Genomic DNA, 16,232 nt, shown 5'->3' on the forward strand with positions numbered 1-16,232 from the left:
TAGTCCAGTTAAAAACTTGAGCTTTGGCCCTGGCCGGTGTGGCTCAGTTGGTTGAGCATTGTCCCATACATCAAGAAGATGCTGGTTTGATTCTGGGTCAGGGCACATGCCTGGGTTTTGGGCTTGATCCCCAGTAGGAAGTCACTCGATGTTTTTCTCTCCCTTTCTCTGTCTCTCTAAAAAAAAAAAAAAAAAAAAAAAAAAAAATCAATATAAACATTTTTTAAAAAACACACACATATCCCAATTAAAAAAAAAAAAAGAAGAGCTTGACCTTTGCAGTCAGAGAGACCTGGAATAGAGCCCAGTGCTTCCTATTACCAGCTGGGGGCACTCGCACCAATCATGCATTTTCTGTGGGCTTCACTTTTCTCTATCAATAAATAGAGTTCAATTCATTCATTCATTCGTTCATCAAACATTACTGAGCACCTGCTAAGTTCCAGGAACTTTCCAGGGTGCGGGGTGTATCAATGAACAAATAGAAAAAGCTCATGTCCTGGTGGAAGGGAGATAAACCATAAAAAATAAATAAATAGCCCTAACCGGTTTGGCTCAGTGGATAGAGCATCAGCCTGCAGACTGAAGGGTCCCAGGTTTGATTCCAGTCGAGGGCATGTACCTTGGTTGTGGGCACATCCCCAGTAGGGGGTGTGCAGGAGGCAGCTGATTGATGTTTCTCTCTCATCGATGTTCCTAACTCTCTATCCCTCTCCCTTACGCTCTATAAAAAAAATAAAAAAATAAAAAAATCAATAAAATATATTTAAAGTAAATTAAAAAATGAGATGTCAGATGAGGATAAGTGTTGGGGGAGAAGATAAAGCAGACAGGGTGGTCAGCAAAGGTATCTCAGAGAAGGTGACTTAGAGCAGAGACCTGCAGTAAGTGAAGGAGCCAGCCTCCTGGGTACAGGGGTAGAGCCTTCCAGAAAAAGGAAACAATTCAAAGGCTCTGAGGTGGGAACATGCTGATGCATTTAAAGAACAATGAGGCCCTAGCTGGTTTGGCTCAGTGGATAGAGTGTCGGCCTGCAGACTGAAGGAAGAGTCCCAGGTTCCATTCTGGTCAAGGGCACCTGCCCCAGTTGCAGGCTCGATCCCCAATAGGGGGTGTGCAAGAGGCAGCCAATCAATGATTCTCTCGCATCATTGATGTTTCTATCTCTCTCTCCCTCTCATTTCCTCTCTGAAATCAATAAAAATATATTTAAAAAAAAAAAAAAAAAGAACAGTGAGGAGGCTAATCTGAGTGAATGGAAGTGTGGTAGAAGGTATCTGGGAGGGAGTCAGAAGCCAAGTCATGTATGCCATTGTGAATGAGATCTTCGGGTTTTGCTCTGAATAAGATGGGACCCACTGAAGGTGGAGGGCAGCAGGAACATAACTTTACTCATGCCTTAAGTGGTCCTGCTGGTGGTTGTGTCAAAAATAGGCTGTTATGCCCTGGCCCGTTTGGCTCAGTGGATGGAGCGTTGGCCTGTGGATCGGGGGCTCCCGGGTTTGATTCCGGTCGGGGGCACGTGCCTGAGTTGTGGGCTCGATCCAACGTGCAGAAAGCAGCCGGTCAATGATTCCTTCTCGTCACTGATGTTTCTATCTCTTCCTCTCCCTCTCTGAGATCAATAAAAATATATTTTAAAAAATAGGCTGTTAAAATAATTGAAATGAGACAACATTTTGGCAATTCCTCAAAAAATTAAACATAAAATTACCATATGACCCAGTGATTCCATTCCTACGTAAACACCCAGGAGAATTGAAAACTGATGTTTAAACAAATACTTGTACATAAATAGTCATAGCAGCACCATTCAGAATTGCCAAAAGGTGGCAACAACCCAAATGTCTATTAATGGATGAATGGATAAACAAAATGTGATATAGCCATACAATGGAATATTATTCAGCCATAAAAAAACATAAAGTTCTGATCTATGCTACAATATAGATGAACTTTAAGAACATTATGCTAAGCCCTAACCGGTTTGGCTCAGTGGATAGAGCGTCGGCCTACGGACTCAAGGGTCCCAGGTTCGATTCCGGTCAAGGGCATGTACCTTGGTTGCAGGCACATACCCGGTGGGGAGTGTGCAGGAGGCAGCTGATCGATGTTTCTCTCTCATCGATGTTTCTAACTCTCTATCCCTCTCCCTTCCTCTCTGTAAAAAATCAATAAAATATATTTTAAAAAAAAAAGAACATTATGCTAAGTGAAAGAAGCCAGATACAAAAGGTCAGATATTGTATGATTCCACTCATATGAAATGTCCAAAGTAGGCAGATCCACAGGGGCAGAAAGCAGATTAGTGGTTCCAGGGACTGGGGGATGGATGTAAGGATGGAGAGTCACCGTTCAATGGGTGTGGGGTCTCCTTTGGGGATGATGAAATGTTTTGGAACTAAATAGAGATGATGCTTTCATAATATTGCAAATGTACTAAATATCTCTGGGTTGTGCCATTTAAAATGGTTAATTTTATATGTGGCTTTCACCTCAATAAAAAAATTTTAAGCAAAAGATTTTTTTTTAATGATTCAAAAGAGAGATGGTAGCTTTTATGAGGGTGGTAGCAGTGGGGGTGGTGGGACATGTTTAGAATCTGCATATATTCTGAAGTTAGAGCTGACAGAATTTGCTGATGGATTGGGTGTTGGGAGGGAGAAGTCAAAAATGATTGCAAGATTTTTTGATCTGAGAATCTGCCAAGATGAAGTTTTCCTTTATTGAGATTACATGGGGGTGGGGAGATCAGGAGTTTGTTTTTGGACATGTTGAGGTACCTAATGGACTTCCAAATGGACGTGTTGACAGGACAGATGAATATATGAATCTGAACTCAGGGTGGGGGGCAGGTCCAACAAGAGAGATATGTAAACTTGGGAGACCATCACCAAAGGAGTGATGAAGAGAGAAAGGAGAAGGGGACCAAAGACCCAGCCCAAAGACCCTCCAATGTTTAAAAAAAACAAAATGAGAAAGAAACAGCAGAGGAGGCTGAGACGAACAGCTACTAAGAAAGGAGGGAAATCGTGAGCGTGGGATGTCTTGGAGGCCACTGGAAGAAAACAAACCTAGGCAGAGGGTGTGACTATCAGTGAGAGGCTCTAGTCACATGAGGGGGGAGGGTCACTGGACTATTGGATTGAGCCACATGGAGGTCACTGAGATCCTCAAGAGTTGATTTGGCCACGTGATGGAGCCAAACCCGGGCTGGAGCGATTCGAGAATGCTTGGAGGAAAGGCATTGGATACCTGAATATGGATCCAAATGCTTTTTTTGAGGGGTTTCTTGTAAAAGAACGTTGGAGCCAGTTTGGCTCAGTGCATAGAGCGTTGGTCCACAGACTAAAGGTCCCAGGTTCGGTTCCAGTCAAGGGTACGTACCTCGGTTGCAGGCTCGATCCCTGGCCCTGGTTGGGGTGTGTGTGGGAGGCAACCAATGTGTCTCTCTCACATTGATGTTTCTCTCTCTCTGTATCTCCCCCTCCCTTCCATTCACTCTAAAATCATTGGAAAAATATCCTCGGGTGAGGATCAACAAGAAATAAAAGAAGCCCTAACCGGTTTGGCTCAGTGGATAGCAGGGGTCCTCAAACTTTTTAAACAGGGGGCCAGTTCACTGTCCCTCAGACCGTTGGAGGGCCGGACTATAGTTTAAAAAAAAAAAAAAACTGAACAAATTCCTATGTGCACTGCGGGCCCGGGACGAGTTGGCTGCTAAGCAGGACAGGCAGCGGCACCCGGCAGGCTGGATAAATGTCCTCGGTGGGCTGCATGTGGCCCGCAGGCTGTAGTTTGAGGACCCCTGGCCGATAGAGCATCGGCCTGTGGACTGAAGGGTCCCAGGTTCAATTCTGGTCAAGGGCATGTACCTTGGTTGCGGGCACATCCCCAGTAGGAGGTGTGCAGGAGGCAGCTGATCGATGTTTCTCTCTCATTGTTTCTAACTCTCTATCCCTCTCCCTTCCTCTCTGTTAAAAATCAATAAAATATATTTTTTAAAAAGAAATAAAAGAATGTTAGAGCTGTAGCCTGACAAGGGAATAAAGCATGTTTGTCTCAGAGCATGTTTTTTTTTTGTTTGTTTGTGTTTTTTTTTAATATATTTTATTGATATTTTACAGAGAGGAAGGGAGAGGGATAGAGAGCTAGAAACATCGATGAGAGAGAAACATCGATCAGCTGCCTCCTGCACACCTCCCACTGGGGATGTGCCCGCAACCAATGTACGTGCCCTTGACCGGAATCCAACCCGGGACCCTTGAGTCCGCAGGCCGACGCTCTATCCACTGAGCCAAACCGGTTTTGGCTCAGAGCATGTTTTTATACCAATGGGAATGATCGAGAAGAGAGAGGAGAACTGATGATGCAGGAGAGAGAAAGAGATCTGCTTGACTTACCTCCCTGGGTAGAGGAGAAAGGGTGGGATGTAGTGTGCACGTGCGGAAGTGGCCTTCGCCAGGAGTGTTTGTGTCTTTGACAGGAGGAAAGGCAGAGAACAGGATCTCGGGTGCAGGCAGCAGGGTAGATATCCTGGGAACCGGCGGAAGTTCTCTCTGACGGCCTCGCCTCTCACTGTGAAATGGGAGTGGGGTCAAGGGTGAGAGCGAGGACCGTGAGGAGGTGGTAGAGGTCAAAGGAGGGATGAGAAAGTGCTTCCAGGAGCATGGGAGAGTGAATGGACATGAGTGACCTTGAACTTACGGTGAGCCCAGCCTCCTTGTAGCGTGTTTTTGTCCAGCCATGTTTGGCGGGTGCAGGCATAGAGTAGGCGGACAGCTGAGGGACACCTGCCCACCAGGCTCATTCACACAGGACGTGTTTCCCGGTGGGTGCTGGAAAGGAAGCCAACTGTGATAGTTACAAGTGCTTTGATTCAGGAAACGGAAGGGCTGTGAAAAGGATGGGGACTGCAGGTGGGGACACAGAGGCCCAGGTGAGTCCCTTCCAAGTTTCACGCGTGATTTTTTCAAATATGAGATGCTATATTATTATGCCTATAAAATGGTCCAAAAGCCAAATCCATTATCTACTTTGCTGAAGCAGTAAACACTGCCCAAGCCCCTCCAGGCTGTCCTGTCTGGTTATTAGAGCTGTGATAATACAGAGGATTCTTTCAGCCCTTGGTGCTCTTCCTGTGTCACCTCAAGGACAGGCAGTGAGGTGGTTAAGGAGCCTGTCTGCCTGGGTTTGAATCCCAGCTCTGATTCTTACAGTCAACGTCTCCACGTCTCAGTTGTCTCATCTGTGAAATGGGAATGATGACAGCAGCATGTGCCCCAGAGTGTTTGGGGGGTGAATAGATGGATGAATGCATGTAAAGTGCTTAGCACAGTAAACACTCAATAAGCAGGCACCATTGTCATTTCATTAAATCATCTTAACAACATGGGAGAGAGGTACTATTATGACCCCTGGTTTACTGTGACAGGGGCTAAACTATTAAAGTGTTAGCATTCAAAGCCTCACACACACACACACACACACACACACACACACACACACACACACAGAGGCATGTGTTTGTTTTTAGAAATTCTGGGTGGAGATGAAGACAGTCCTGCTAAATTACTAAACTGATCTACATAAGAAAGTAAAGCAATGCTTTCACATGCATTAGTCTGGCCAAACTTAGTCAGTCTAAGAACACCAAGTTCTAGAGAAGAGTGTGGAAGGAGGGACCATCCAGCACTGAGGGTAGGGGTACAGTTGGGTGCATCCTTTCTGAAGAGCAATCTGCAGAAAGAAATTTACATTTAATTCAAAGAAAGAAATTTAATTTTTTGGGAAATTAAATGTGAAGATGGCTGACAACCCAATTTCCCCTCTCTCCAGCAGGCTCATAAACGAGGTACGTATGCAAATGAGAATGAGGGCAGTTTAGGTGGCAGAGAGTTGGAAGGAATTTTATGTCCATTATTAGGACTTCAGAAGTAGAATGGGGAATACATGAGGGAATATCACACAGTAATATAGGAGCCAATGCAATGCTTAGTAAGTGCCTGGTGCTCAATGCTTGAAGATGCCAGCTTGCAACGACCTTCTAAGAAAGGTACCATTATTTAACACCCTCTATTTTTTAAAAATAATTCTTTACTGTTGAAAGTATTACATATGTCCCCTTTCCCCCCCGCCATTGACCCCCTCCAGCCCGCCCCTGCCCCCCCCCTCCGCCCCAGACCCTCACTGCCCCATTATCTGTGTCCATGGACCATGCATTTATGCATACAAGGTCTTTGGTTGATCACCTCCCACCCACCCACCCTCCCCTGACTTCCCTCCGAGATTCCACACTCTGTTCCATGCTTCCATGTCTCTGGATCCACTCCGTTCATCAGTTTATTTTGTTACTTAGATTCTACATATGATAACAGTCTCTTTTTTAGAGAGAGGGAGAGAGAGAGAGAGAGAGAGAGAGAGAGAGAGAGAGAGAGAGAGAGAGACATCGAAACATGGAGGGAAACATTGATTGGCTGCCTCCTGCACGCCCCCTACCAGGGATCGAGTCCACAACCCATGCATAAGACCTGGCCAGGAATCTAACTGGCACCCCTCAGTGCACACCCAACAAACTGAGCCACACCAGCCAGGACAACGGCCTCTATTTTACAAACGGAGAAACTGGAGCCCAGAGAGGTTAAGTAACCTGCCCCAGGCCATCCAGCTTGTGAGCAGCCAGGCTGAGACTTAGGCCAGGCAGCCTCTCCTGAGCCCTCTTCAGACTCGCTCATCATGAGCTAGAAATAAGCAGAACCACGCAGAGAGCTCTCAGAAAGCACAACGAAAGAAAGGGAGGTTTGTGGCTCAAAGGCGTCTTTGCAAATTTAAGAAATATATAACACAAAATGACCTTGAAGGCTATACATGGATTTTCATGAAAGAATAGAAGAGGGATTGGGGTCCAAAAGTTCAGCACCCTAGAGAGGGTACCTATGGGAGGGGGGTGGAGATGAAGGGGAGCAATTACTAAAATTATATTCAACCAGAAATGATTGCATAGAATCAGCTTAATCCTATGCACTGTGATGAGCTAGAGAAGCAGCTAGATTGGGTGGCGGGGGGCGGGGGGGGGGGGGCGGGGGAGGCGGTGCATACCTGGAGAAAGTTGGCTGAAAAGAGAGAGACATGTGAGAAAGAGGCAGGGAGGTAGAATGGTTAAGGAGGTAGCTTCTGCAGCCAGGTGGCCAGGGTTCAAGTCCCAGGTCTGCTACAAGGGATTTAGCCTCCTGTGCCTCAGTTTCCCCATCCATAATATTTGTAAATGCCCACGCTGTGGGAGAGATGCCCAGAAAGTTCCTTCTCCTGCTACAAACCTGAGGCCAGAAATCTACACTGTTCCTCAAAGTTCTCACAGAAATCCTTTTTTTTCTTTTTTCTTTCTTAATTTTCTCTTGCCTACAGTGCCGTGTATGATCTGACTTGCTTTTTAAAAGAGTGACTCTGGAAGTGCACGTTCCCTTCCCAGGGAAGACTGAAGACCGCCTGGCTGAGCGGAAAGCCGGAAGATGTCCTGCCAGCACAGAGCAGCGCAGGACAGAGCAGAGTGGCACAGGGTGGAGCGGACGGGAGCAAGGTGGGGCCGACCAGGACAGCTCCGCAGGCCAGTCTGGAGCAGAGCAGAGCGAGCTGTCTGCAGAGTGGGGCCTGGGCCAGGGCTGGCCCGAGGCTGCCTCCCAGCCATGCTGTTTTCACAGGCCTGCTGTATCACAATTGAGCTGTGTGCCGAATCAAGTTTCCTTCTTCACCACACCCCAAACTGGGGATTCCTGTGGGCAATGATTTGGCACGAAGGACCATTGATTGACAAAAGATCGAAATACTGTCATATATAGTGTATATATAATCAATCGATTGTCTTATAATATAGATGGTTTTGCCTTTAGCATGAAGAGTTTTAAAATTATACTGTTGCCCCAGCCGGTTTGGCTCAGTGGATAGAGCGTCCTGTGGACTAAAGGGACCTGGGTTTGATTGTGACCAAGAGTACATGCCCAGGTTGCAGGCTCAGTCCCCAGTAGGGGGCGTGCAGGAGGCAGCCGATCAATGATTCTCTTTCATCATTGATGTTTCTCTCTCTCCCTCTTCCTTCCTCTCTGAAATCAATAAAAATATATTTTTCAAAAATAAAAATAATTGTACTGTTGAATCTAGTAATTTTAATTTTAAAATGTTTATTGTACTTCAAAACTTTAAAATGTATGCCTTCTCCAAAATTTTCCTAAAACTCTGTTTTTCTAGGTATAATAACATATTCAAATATATTGTGAGTTACATATTTTTGCTGTAATTTTACAGTCTAAGTTAAAGATCTAAATTTTTTTTCAAGTTGCTGACTTGTTTGTCCCAATACCACACGTTGAAAGAAATATAAATTTTAAATCAAAACTAATGCTGTAGTTTTAAAAAAAAAAAAAAGGAGAACTCTGTCTGTTGAAATGATGGGCACAGGTGGGAGTGGGGAGCGCAGGAAAGATCCTATGAGTCCGGGGGAGCTGCTGGGCCTTGGTGGTGTTGATAGAGGCGGCGACATGAGGTCAGATTTGGAATCTAAAGGTGCAGCAGAGAGCGTTTGCTGATGGATTGGTTGTGGGTGTGAGGCAAAGAGGGGGTGTCAAGGGCAAATGCAAGGTTTTTGGCCTGAACAACTGGGAGAGTTTGGAATTGATCCCAGAGGCAGTAGGAAGTCATAGGAAGATATTAAGGCTGGGGGGGAGGGGACGTGGTCAGATGCCATAATCACCAAGGAGGCAGCCAGGACTGGGATGGATTCGAGCCCTGGCTCAGCCCCCAGCTCACTGTGGGCTCCTGGGCACGGTGAAACCATTCTGGACCTCCATCTCCCCACTCTACAAAGAGGCTGTGAGGAACAAAGGACCCCTCAAGACCTTTGCAGCACAAAGACTTTTGCTCCAAGATTCTCTGACTCAGATATCCCGGGATCAGATATACACATACTCATTATGCAAAGTCAAACCCCTTTTCCTCATCCTCCCTGAAGGCCTCCTTGCCCCACTGGACAGGACACAGAAGTTCCCTGCTCTGGGAGCCTGGGGGATAACGGTGACAATGGCAGGCAATATTTGCTGAGCACACATTCGGTGCCAAGGGCTCTGTCTCAGCTCTGTCACACTGACACCACACAGGAGCGCTGAGAGGTAGGTGTTTTATTATCACTCCCGTCTGGTAACAGGGAAACTGAGGCTCAGGAGAGGTGAAATGATTTGCCCAAAGTCACCTGGGAGAACCAGGACTCCAGTGATGTCTTCCCACCTGTCACCCAGGCCCAACCACCAGCACTTCCCACCTGCATGGTCAGGATCACCTCCGTACTTCTACCCACCCACCCCCACCCACCGGCAGTATTGTTCACACGCAGCCAAAAGGATCTTGTGATAAAACCTAAATCAACTCACCTCCTTCCTCAAAACTCTCCCACAGTCCCATTTCCCTCTGAGTCAAAGCTAAGTCGTTACTGTGGCCCTCAGAGCAGACACAGCCAGCTCCCTGCCTAACTCTCTGGCCTCATCCCTCCCACTCTCCGACTTTCCTGGGCTCCTCCTTCTTCCTCCAACATGCCAGCTACACTCATGCCTCAGGGCCTTTGCACCTGCCCTTCCCTCTGCCTGGACCGCTCTCTCCCCAGAGAGCCACATGACCTCACCTCTTTCGTGTCTCTGCTCAAATGTCACCTCCTCAGTGAGGTCTTCCCTGTCCATTCTATTTTTTCTTAAATGTTTTTATATTTTTTATATGTTTTTATTGATTTCAGAGAGAGCAAGGGAGAGGGAGAGATAGAAACATCAATGATGAAAGAGAATCATCCATCAGCTACCTCCTGCACGCCCCCTACTGGAGATGGAGCCCACAACCCAGGCATGTGCCCTGACAGGAATCAAACAGTGACCTCCTGGTTCATGGGTCTACGCTCAACCACTGAGCCATACCAGTGGACTGACTAAGTGTATTTCTTACTGTAGGTCAAAAAGTTTGCAGAACCCTGCATGGAACAGTCCTACCGCTCCTAAATCCCATGTACAGACTGGATAGATGATACTAGTATCAGCTCTTCACTGGGACCCATGCTAAGTGGTTTTACCTCCTTTGGCTCCTGGATTTCTCACCACCCAATTGACAGATAGGAAGACTGAGGCTCAGACTAGAGAAAGTTCATACCTGAGGTCACCAGGCTGGGAAAGAGAGAAGCAGGGTTTGAGCCCCAGCCACCTCCCTCTCTCCTGCACCTACCCAATTGCCCGCCTGCCCTACCCCTCCCCATTTGCTCCCCACCTACACAAAGCACTCAGGTGCGCCAGCCTGTCCTCGAAACCCCTGGGTGCAAGCTGCCTCATAGATCCTCCAACAGTGCAGCCAGCAGGATCCTTTTGACTCCCATTTTGCAGGCTAGCAAACTGAGGCTAGAAAGCATTTCCAAGAATCAGCCATTCTATAGCACCTCTCCAAACGCCCCTCTTGGAGAAGCAGGAGACAGCAATGGCTAAACATGTGTCTTTCACCCCTTCGGTTCAAATCCCACGCTTCAAAACGTGGTAGCTGTGTTATCCCAGGCAAGCTCTCCAAGCCTCGGTTTCCTTTTCTGCAGAACAGGAATAATAATAATATCTGCCCCCAAGACCATGTTTAAGACTTAAATATGTTAGAATACGTGCGAAATTATTAGGTCAGCAACCACACCCCTTTGTTGGAAATCTTACCCGCACCCCTGTGTAATTGGGCTACTATTGGCCCCTGAACTTTATCAAGGAAGCCCTTTCTTTTCTTTTGTTCTTTTCCTTATTTATTTATTTATTTATTTTTGGCTGCCTCCTGCACACCCCGATCAGTAATTGAACCTGCAACCGAGGTACGTGCCCTTGACCAGAACTGAACCCGGGACCCTTCAGTCGGAAGGCCGGCGCTCTATCCACTGAACCAAACCAGCCAGGACAAGGGAGGCCCTTTCTTGAGTTAATAGAGCTAGAAAGCGTGAGGGTCAGAATTTGGATGCAGGTCTGCCTGGCTTTTCACCACCGAGTCACAATAGTCCTTTAAGATGTTAGTTTCGACAGCAACAGCAGCAGGAGTTTCCAAATTAAGGAACGTCAGACTCAGAAAGAGTTAAGGATATGCCCAAGTCACACAGCACGTGAATGGCAGACCCAGGTTTCGAACCCAGGCTGTGTGTCCAGATGCAGGCTGACGTTTGTCCCACGGTCCCCTCCAGAAAGCTCTGATCGGCCGGAGGAAAAAGCAAGTTGAGGGCTGCCCTTGTCCCAGCTCAGTCTGATGGTCTTTTATTTCTGGCTCCAGCCTCTGCCCAGCCTCCAGTGGCCGCTTCCCTAAAGACTCTAGGATGAGGGTACTGGGGTGGCACGGATGATGGCAGAGGGTGCAGCAACCCCCTCCACTGGCCTCTGATTGGGGCCCTGCAGTCCCCCAGGATTCGGTGCTTGGAAAGCTGACGTTGGGTTGCTATGGCAATAGGTTTGGGGCGGTTACCATAGCAGCAGAACTAGCCTGGGTTTAAAAATATCTAGGAGGAGGTTTGTGTTTGTGTGTGAGTGTGAGTGCGTGACCGACCATGCTGTTGTGTGTGTCCAAATGGGAGGGCTTGGGGGGACTGTAGAGCTGGGGCTGCAGGCATGACGAGGGGGTGGGGGCTGAGCAGCACACGGGACTCCATGTGTGTTGTGTATGCTGCTGAGTGATCTGTGAGGTCTCCTGTATTGTGTGCATTAGACTATGTGGGACATGTATCTAAATGTGTGTGATTACCCACTTTGCGTGGAAGACACACTTGAGTCTGTGTGTCCGTGTATTTCACATGTCACTAACATGTATGCCTTATGTAACATAGGTTGTGCTTATTTTGTGGCTGCAATCATGTACTCATAACTTCTCAGGGCGTGTGTGGCCAAGTGTGGAGTAGTTTTGGCTCTGAATGTGTGCACCTGGGAAATACTCAGATATCAGATGTGCATGTGTCTATTTGTGTGTGAGTGCCTGTGGTATGGCTTTGGGTCTGCATGACTGAATGTGCATTATGTATTATTAAAGAGTGTGTGTGTGTGTGTATGTGTGTGTGTGCACCCGTGTACCTATCCCCCATGAGTCTTTTTCATACATGAAAGTGTGCCTATGTGAAACTGTTGACAGTGTGTACCTGTGTGTCTGCAAGAGGGCTTGTGTGATGGGGACTGGCGGGACTTCACACCCAGTTCCATGGATGTTGAAATATGTACCTGTGTGGTGTGAGTATATGTGACTCAAAGGGTCTAAGGTGTGGATCTCCTCTCCGCCTGACCCCAGTATCTCCCTGCATCCCTCTGCCTCTTCTCCGTCTCCATGGCAACCAATTCCTCAGCTTCCTTCTGGAAGATGGAGGGGGAGGATCCAGACTGCAGTGGACCACAACCCCCTACTATCCCCCTTGGCTCTGGGGACAATAGGGGGAGGGGACAGATGGGTGGCCACCCCATCCACCTCAGGCCATCTGCTACCCTCTCCATCCTGGGGACCTGAGAGCATGGCAAGGGAGGGGCAGCAGAGGGAGGAGCCCCCCAGCTGCCACAATCACCCTCACCCAGGCCTCTTCTGAGCCTAATCTTGCCTCTGGCTGACCTAGGAAGGAAAGAATCCTTGGAGACCAGGAATCTAAGGAGAAGAAAATTCATGTATCAGTGAATATTGACTATTAGCAATGATCAATTCCAAGGAAATACCCCATACTTTCAATGATTTTAGGCTCTGAAATTAAACTTGTCCTTCATTTAAATCCAGTTTCCCCTCTGTCTATCTGTGTGCCCTTGGACAAGACACACTCCACACTCCTGGGCCTCCACTTTGTCATCTGAAAATTTGTTTTTCTTAATGACATGAATAGTAATACTTTACAAGGGACGACTGCTTTGTTCCCCAGCGTTGTAAGGGACAGTGCCTGGCACTTAACATGTTGATTGAATTGAACACCAGTTGTGTGCTAGGCTCAGAGCTACATGCTTTAACTCGTATTCACTGAATGAATACCCAGGGGCCTTGCAGTAACCCTGTGTTAATTCTTCCAGGAAGAGATGAAAGATTTCGAGGAGGACCGTCCCAGCTGGGGTGGGAGACATGTGACGTGGGATTTCTTATCTCGACCAAGTGAGGTCAAGTTGCTGAGGCTAAGTTTCTTCATCTGTAAAATGGGAATAATAAGAGTACCTAAAGGAGTACCTAAAGGGGCCTGGTTGCTCTGAGGATTCAATGTGATGCTTGTGAAGCGCTTACTTAGAACCGGACCGGGCACATAATAAGTGCTCAGTAAACGTTCTTTACTGCTGAGGGGTGGAGAAGTTTTGCCTGAGTCCGGGGTCCTACTGTAGCCTGGGGGAGCCGGGTCCCTCAGGCAGCTGTGGGAGGGGCGTGGCTAACGCATAGGGCGTGGTCTACGCTTCAAGGGTAGGCCAATGGGGCGCTGAGGGGCGTGGCCTTGACCGGCATGGGTGTGGCCTTGCGTGGGTGGGCGGGGCCAGGCCGCTGTGGGAGCCTCCGGGAAAGAAGATGCTCGGTCCAGCAGCCACCGCCAGCCCTGCCGCCGCTGCCACCCGTGCCCGCCGACCCCCACGTCCCCACTAGCGGCTGCTTCCGCCTCCCAGCTCCGGCCCCCCGCCCCGAGCAGGGTCTGGGGGGCTCGGCCCTCCTCCCGGGGTAGCAAAGAAGGGAGTCCCATCCCTCCAGTGGCGCGGCCAGTCCTCGGGCTCCCTGATTTCGAGAGAGACCCCACCTCTGAGTTTTCTCCGGACCCCATCGGAGACCCCCTTGGCCCTCCCATACTGCTCACATCCGTTCTCTTGTCTCTGTCAGCCCCCCAGAACCAGCTCCCTCCCTCCTTCCCTCTCTGGGGTTCCCCCTCCCCCATCCCTCCGCCGCCGCCCCCTCCTCCTCCCACATCCCCTTCCCTCCCCCTCCCCTCTCCCCTCTGCCCCCCCCCCCCCACCATGAGGATGATGGCCGCCGGCGCGGTGCACGGCCTCTTCACGGCCTCCGCGGCCCCGCAGCCGCCGCCGCCCCCGCCGCCGCCGCCGCAACCCCAGCCTCCCCAGCAGCCGTCGCCGCCGCCACAGCAGCCGCCGCCGCCGCCGCCGCAGCCGCAGCAGCAGCAGCAGCAGCCGCCGCCCCAGGCCCCCCCCATGGAGCCCGAGGCCCCGGATTCCCGCAAGAGGCCCCTCGAAACGCCCCCCGAGGTGGTCTGCACCAAGCGCAGCAACACGGGAGGTGAGAGAGGGCTGCGCTCGGGGCGGGGGAGCGGGCAGGGGCCTCGCCTTTCTCCATCCTCCTCTCTCCCAGTTGGCAGGTGCAAGGGCTCTAGGGAGGGGAAAGGCGCCCCTCCCTAGACCCGGAACCGAGAGGGGAGTTGGGGAGAGTCCGGACCCCCTCCCTTTCTGGCCGCGGCCCGGGGCTGGGAGCTTTGTCTGCGACCAGAGGAGTTGGGGGGGGAGGGGGTGGTATGTGTCCTTGGGGGGGCGCAAAGGATGGGGGCGTGGGTCCCTGTGAGCCGGTGTCCGTGTCCTTGAGGGGTGTGTGATGTGACCCTTTGGGGCAGGGGTGTTCCCGGCTGGCGTGTCCTGGCGGGGGGAGGGGAAGGAGGAGAGGAGGCCTGTGGACTCGGAGCTTTCCAGTCTCCTCCCTGGGGATGTCCTGAGCCGGGGTTGTCCTGGAGGGAGGCATGTGCGGGCCACGGGCGGGCGGGATTGTGTGTGGGCACAAGCTGGGTGGGTGTGTTGGTGAGATGGAGGAAAGGGTGGGTGTGTAGAGCTAGGTGGGAGAATGTGTGGCTGGGACAGGTGTGTGTGTGTGTGTGTGTTCGTGTGTATTCATGTGTGCGTGTGGGCCCTGTAAGGCCTGAATGTGTGGCATTAGGCATCATGGATATGGCAGGAAAGAGGGTGTGTGTGTGTCTGTGTAAGAGAGAGGGCAGATGAGAGGGGCTGGGATCCATGTTTGAGACCCTGGTATGTGTAACAAGGAAAAGTGTGTGCATGTCACCCCAAAAGTGGCAGTGGTATAAGAGTGAGGGTGTGTGTGACATGCAAGCGGGTGTGTGGGGGACGCTGAATGGGCTGGCTCTGGGTGTGAGCCATGAGAGGCTGTGCGGATCAGGGGGAGGCAGTTCAGTATGTGACACAGGCGTGTCTGGGGTGGGGTGGGACCAGGAGAAGCTAGTGAGGATATGTGACAAGAAAATGGTGTGGGTGTGACTCCAGAGAGGCTGTGGCTGGGTGTGATACATGGAGGTGTGCAACAATGACATCAGAGGGGGTGTGTGCCACAAGCAGAGGTGGGTGTATGACGAGGGAGAGGTTGGGGCTCCGTGGGTGAACCAGGAGCAGGGAACATGTGCATATGACACCCAAGGGGTATGAAAAGGGGAGGGTGTGTGTGACACCCAGCGTGTGTATATTTGTAACAAGGGGAGAGGTGTGTGTGTGTGTAAAATGGTTGAGTGTGTGACACCGGGGAGGTGGGGATGATTGTGTGTGGTTGTCAAGGGAGTGTGTGTGTGACACCACAGAAGAGGGGCCGTCCCTGTGTGTGACCTGAAGAGGAATGTGTACGGGAGAATAAAAGACATGCTGGGGACGCTAGGTGTGTGTCTCAGGAGTAGGCAATTTGTCGGGGGTCCTCCGAGCCCAGCCCATCAGCCCTGGAAGGAGGGAGACCCCAGAGCAGACAGGCCCCTCCTGGCGGTCACCTTGGCCAAAATCTCGGCTTCCTCGGATGGGAGCGGGATGGCCTCAGGCAGAGTGCACCTTCCCACTGCCAGGCTGCCAGGCGCTGGAGTGGGTCGGGTGGGGACCTCCCGCATCCTCCCCCCCAGACTAACACAGCTGAGTCTCTTCCTTCTATCCCAGTGCTCCCCCCACCCCTGTCCAGGTGGGACAGGAATCGGGACCCCCTGGCCGCCTATGAGGGTGTGCAGCAGAAATTGGAGGAAAGGGAAGTGGGGGAGGGGTTGGGAGTGAGTTTCCTGTCCTTCTTCCTGCTCCCCCACCCCCGACACACACATGAATATGGCCCCTCCGACTTCCTTCCCTCCTTCCTGTCCCATTGCCATTCCCAGTCGCTGAGAGGGTCAGGGACCCAGGTGGCCCCAGAGCCCAGCCGGCAGCCCAGCCCCGCCCCCGCTGGTGGGGAGGGGGAATCCCACTCTTCTTTTAAAGGGGCTGAGATGCTCTAAATCAGTGCCCTCA

At 50.4% G+C, this 16,232-nt stretch overlaps 1 protein-coding gene across 1 annotated transcript in view; it reads left to right on the plus strand.

The window, feature by feature from the left end:
- Positions 1 to 13,536: 13,536 nt before the first annotated feature.
- NOVA2 (NOVA alternative splicing regulator 2) overlaps positions 13,537 to 16,232 on the plus strand; it is a 28,629-nt gene continuing 25,933 nt past the window's right edge. The window contains exon 1 of the mRNA XM_080645604.1: positions 13,537 to 14,256. Coding sequence (XP_080501730.1) covers positions 13,980 to 14,256 — 277 coding nt within the window. The 5' untranslated portion in view covers positions 13,537 to 13,979. The remainder of the gene's footprint in view (positions 14,257 to 16,232) is intronic.

The sequence above is a fragment of the Plecotus auritus genome, assembly GCF_963455305.1.
Source record: "Plecotus auritus genome assembly, chromosome: 10".
NCBI classification, from domain to species: domain Eukaryota; kingdom Metazoa; phylum Chordata; class Mammalia; order Chiroptera; family Vespertilionidae; genus Plecotus; species Plecotus auritus.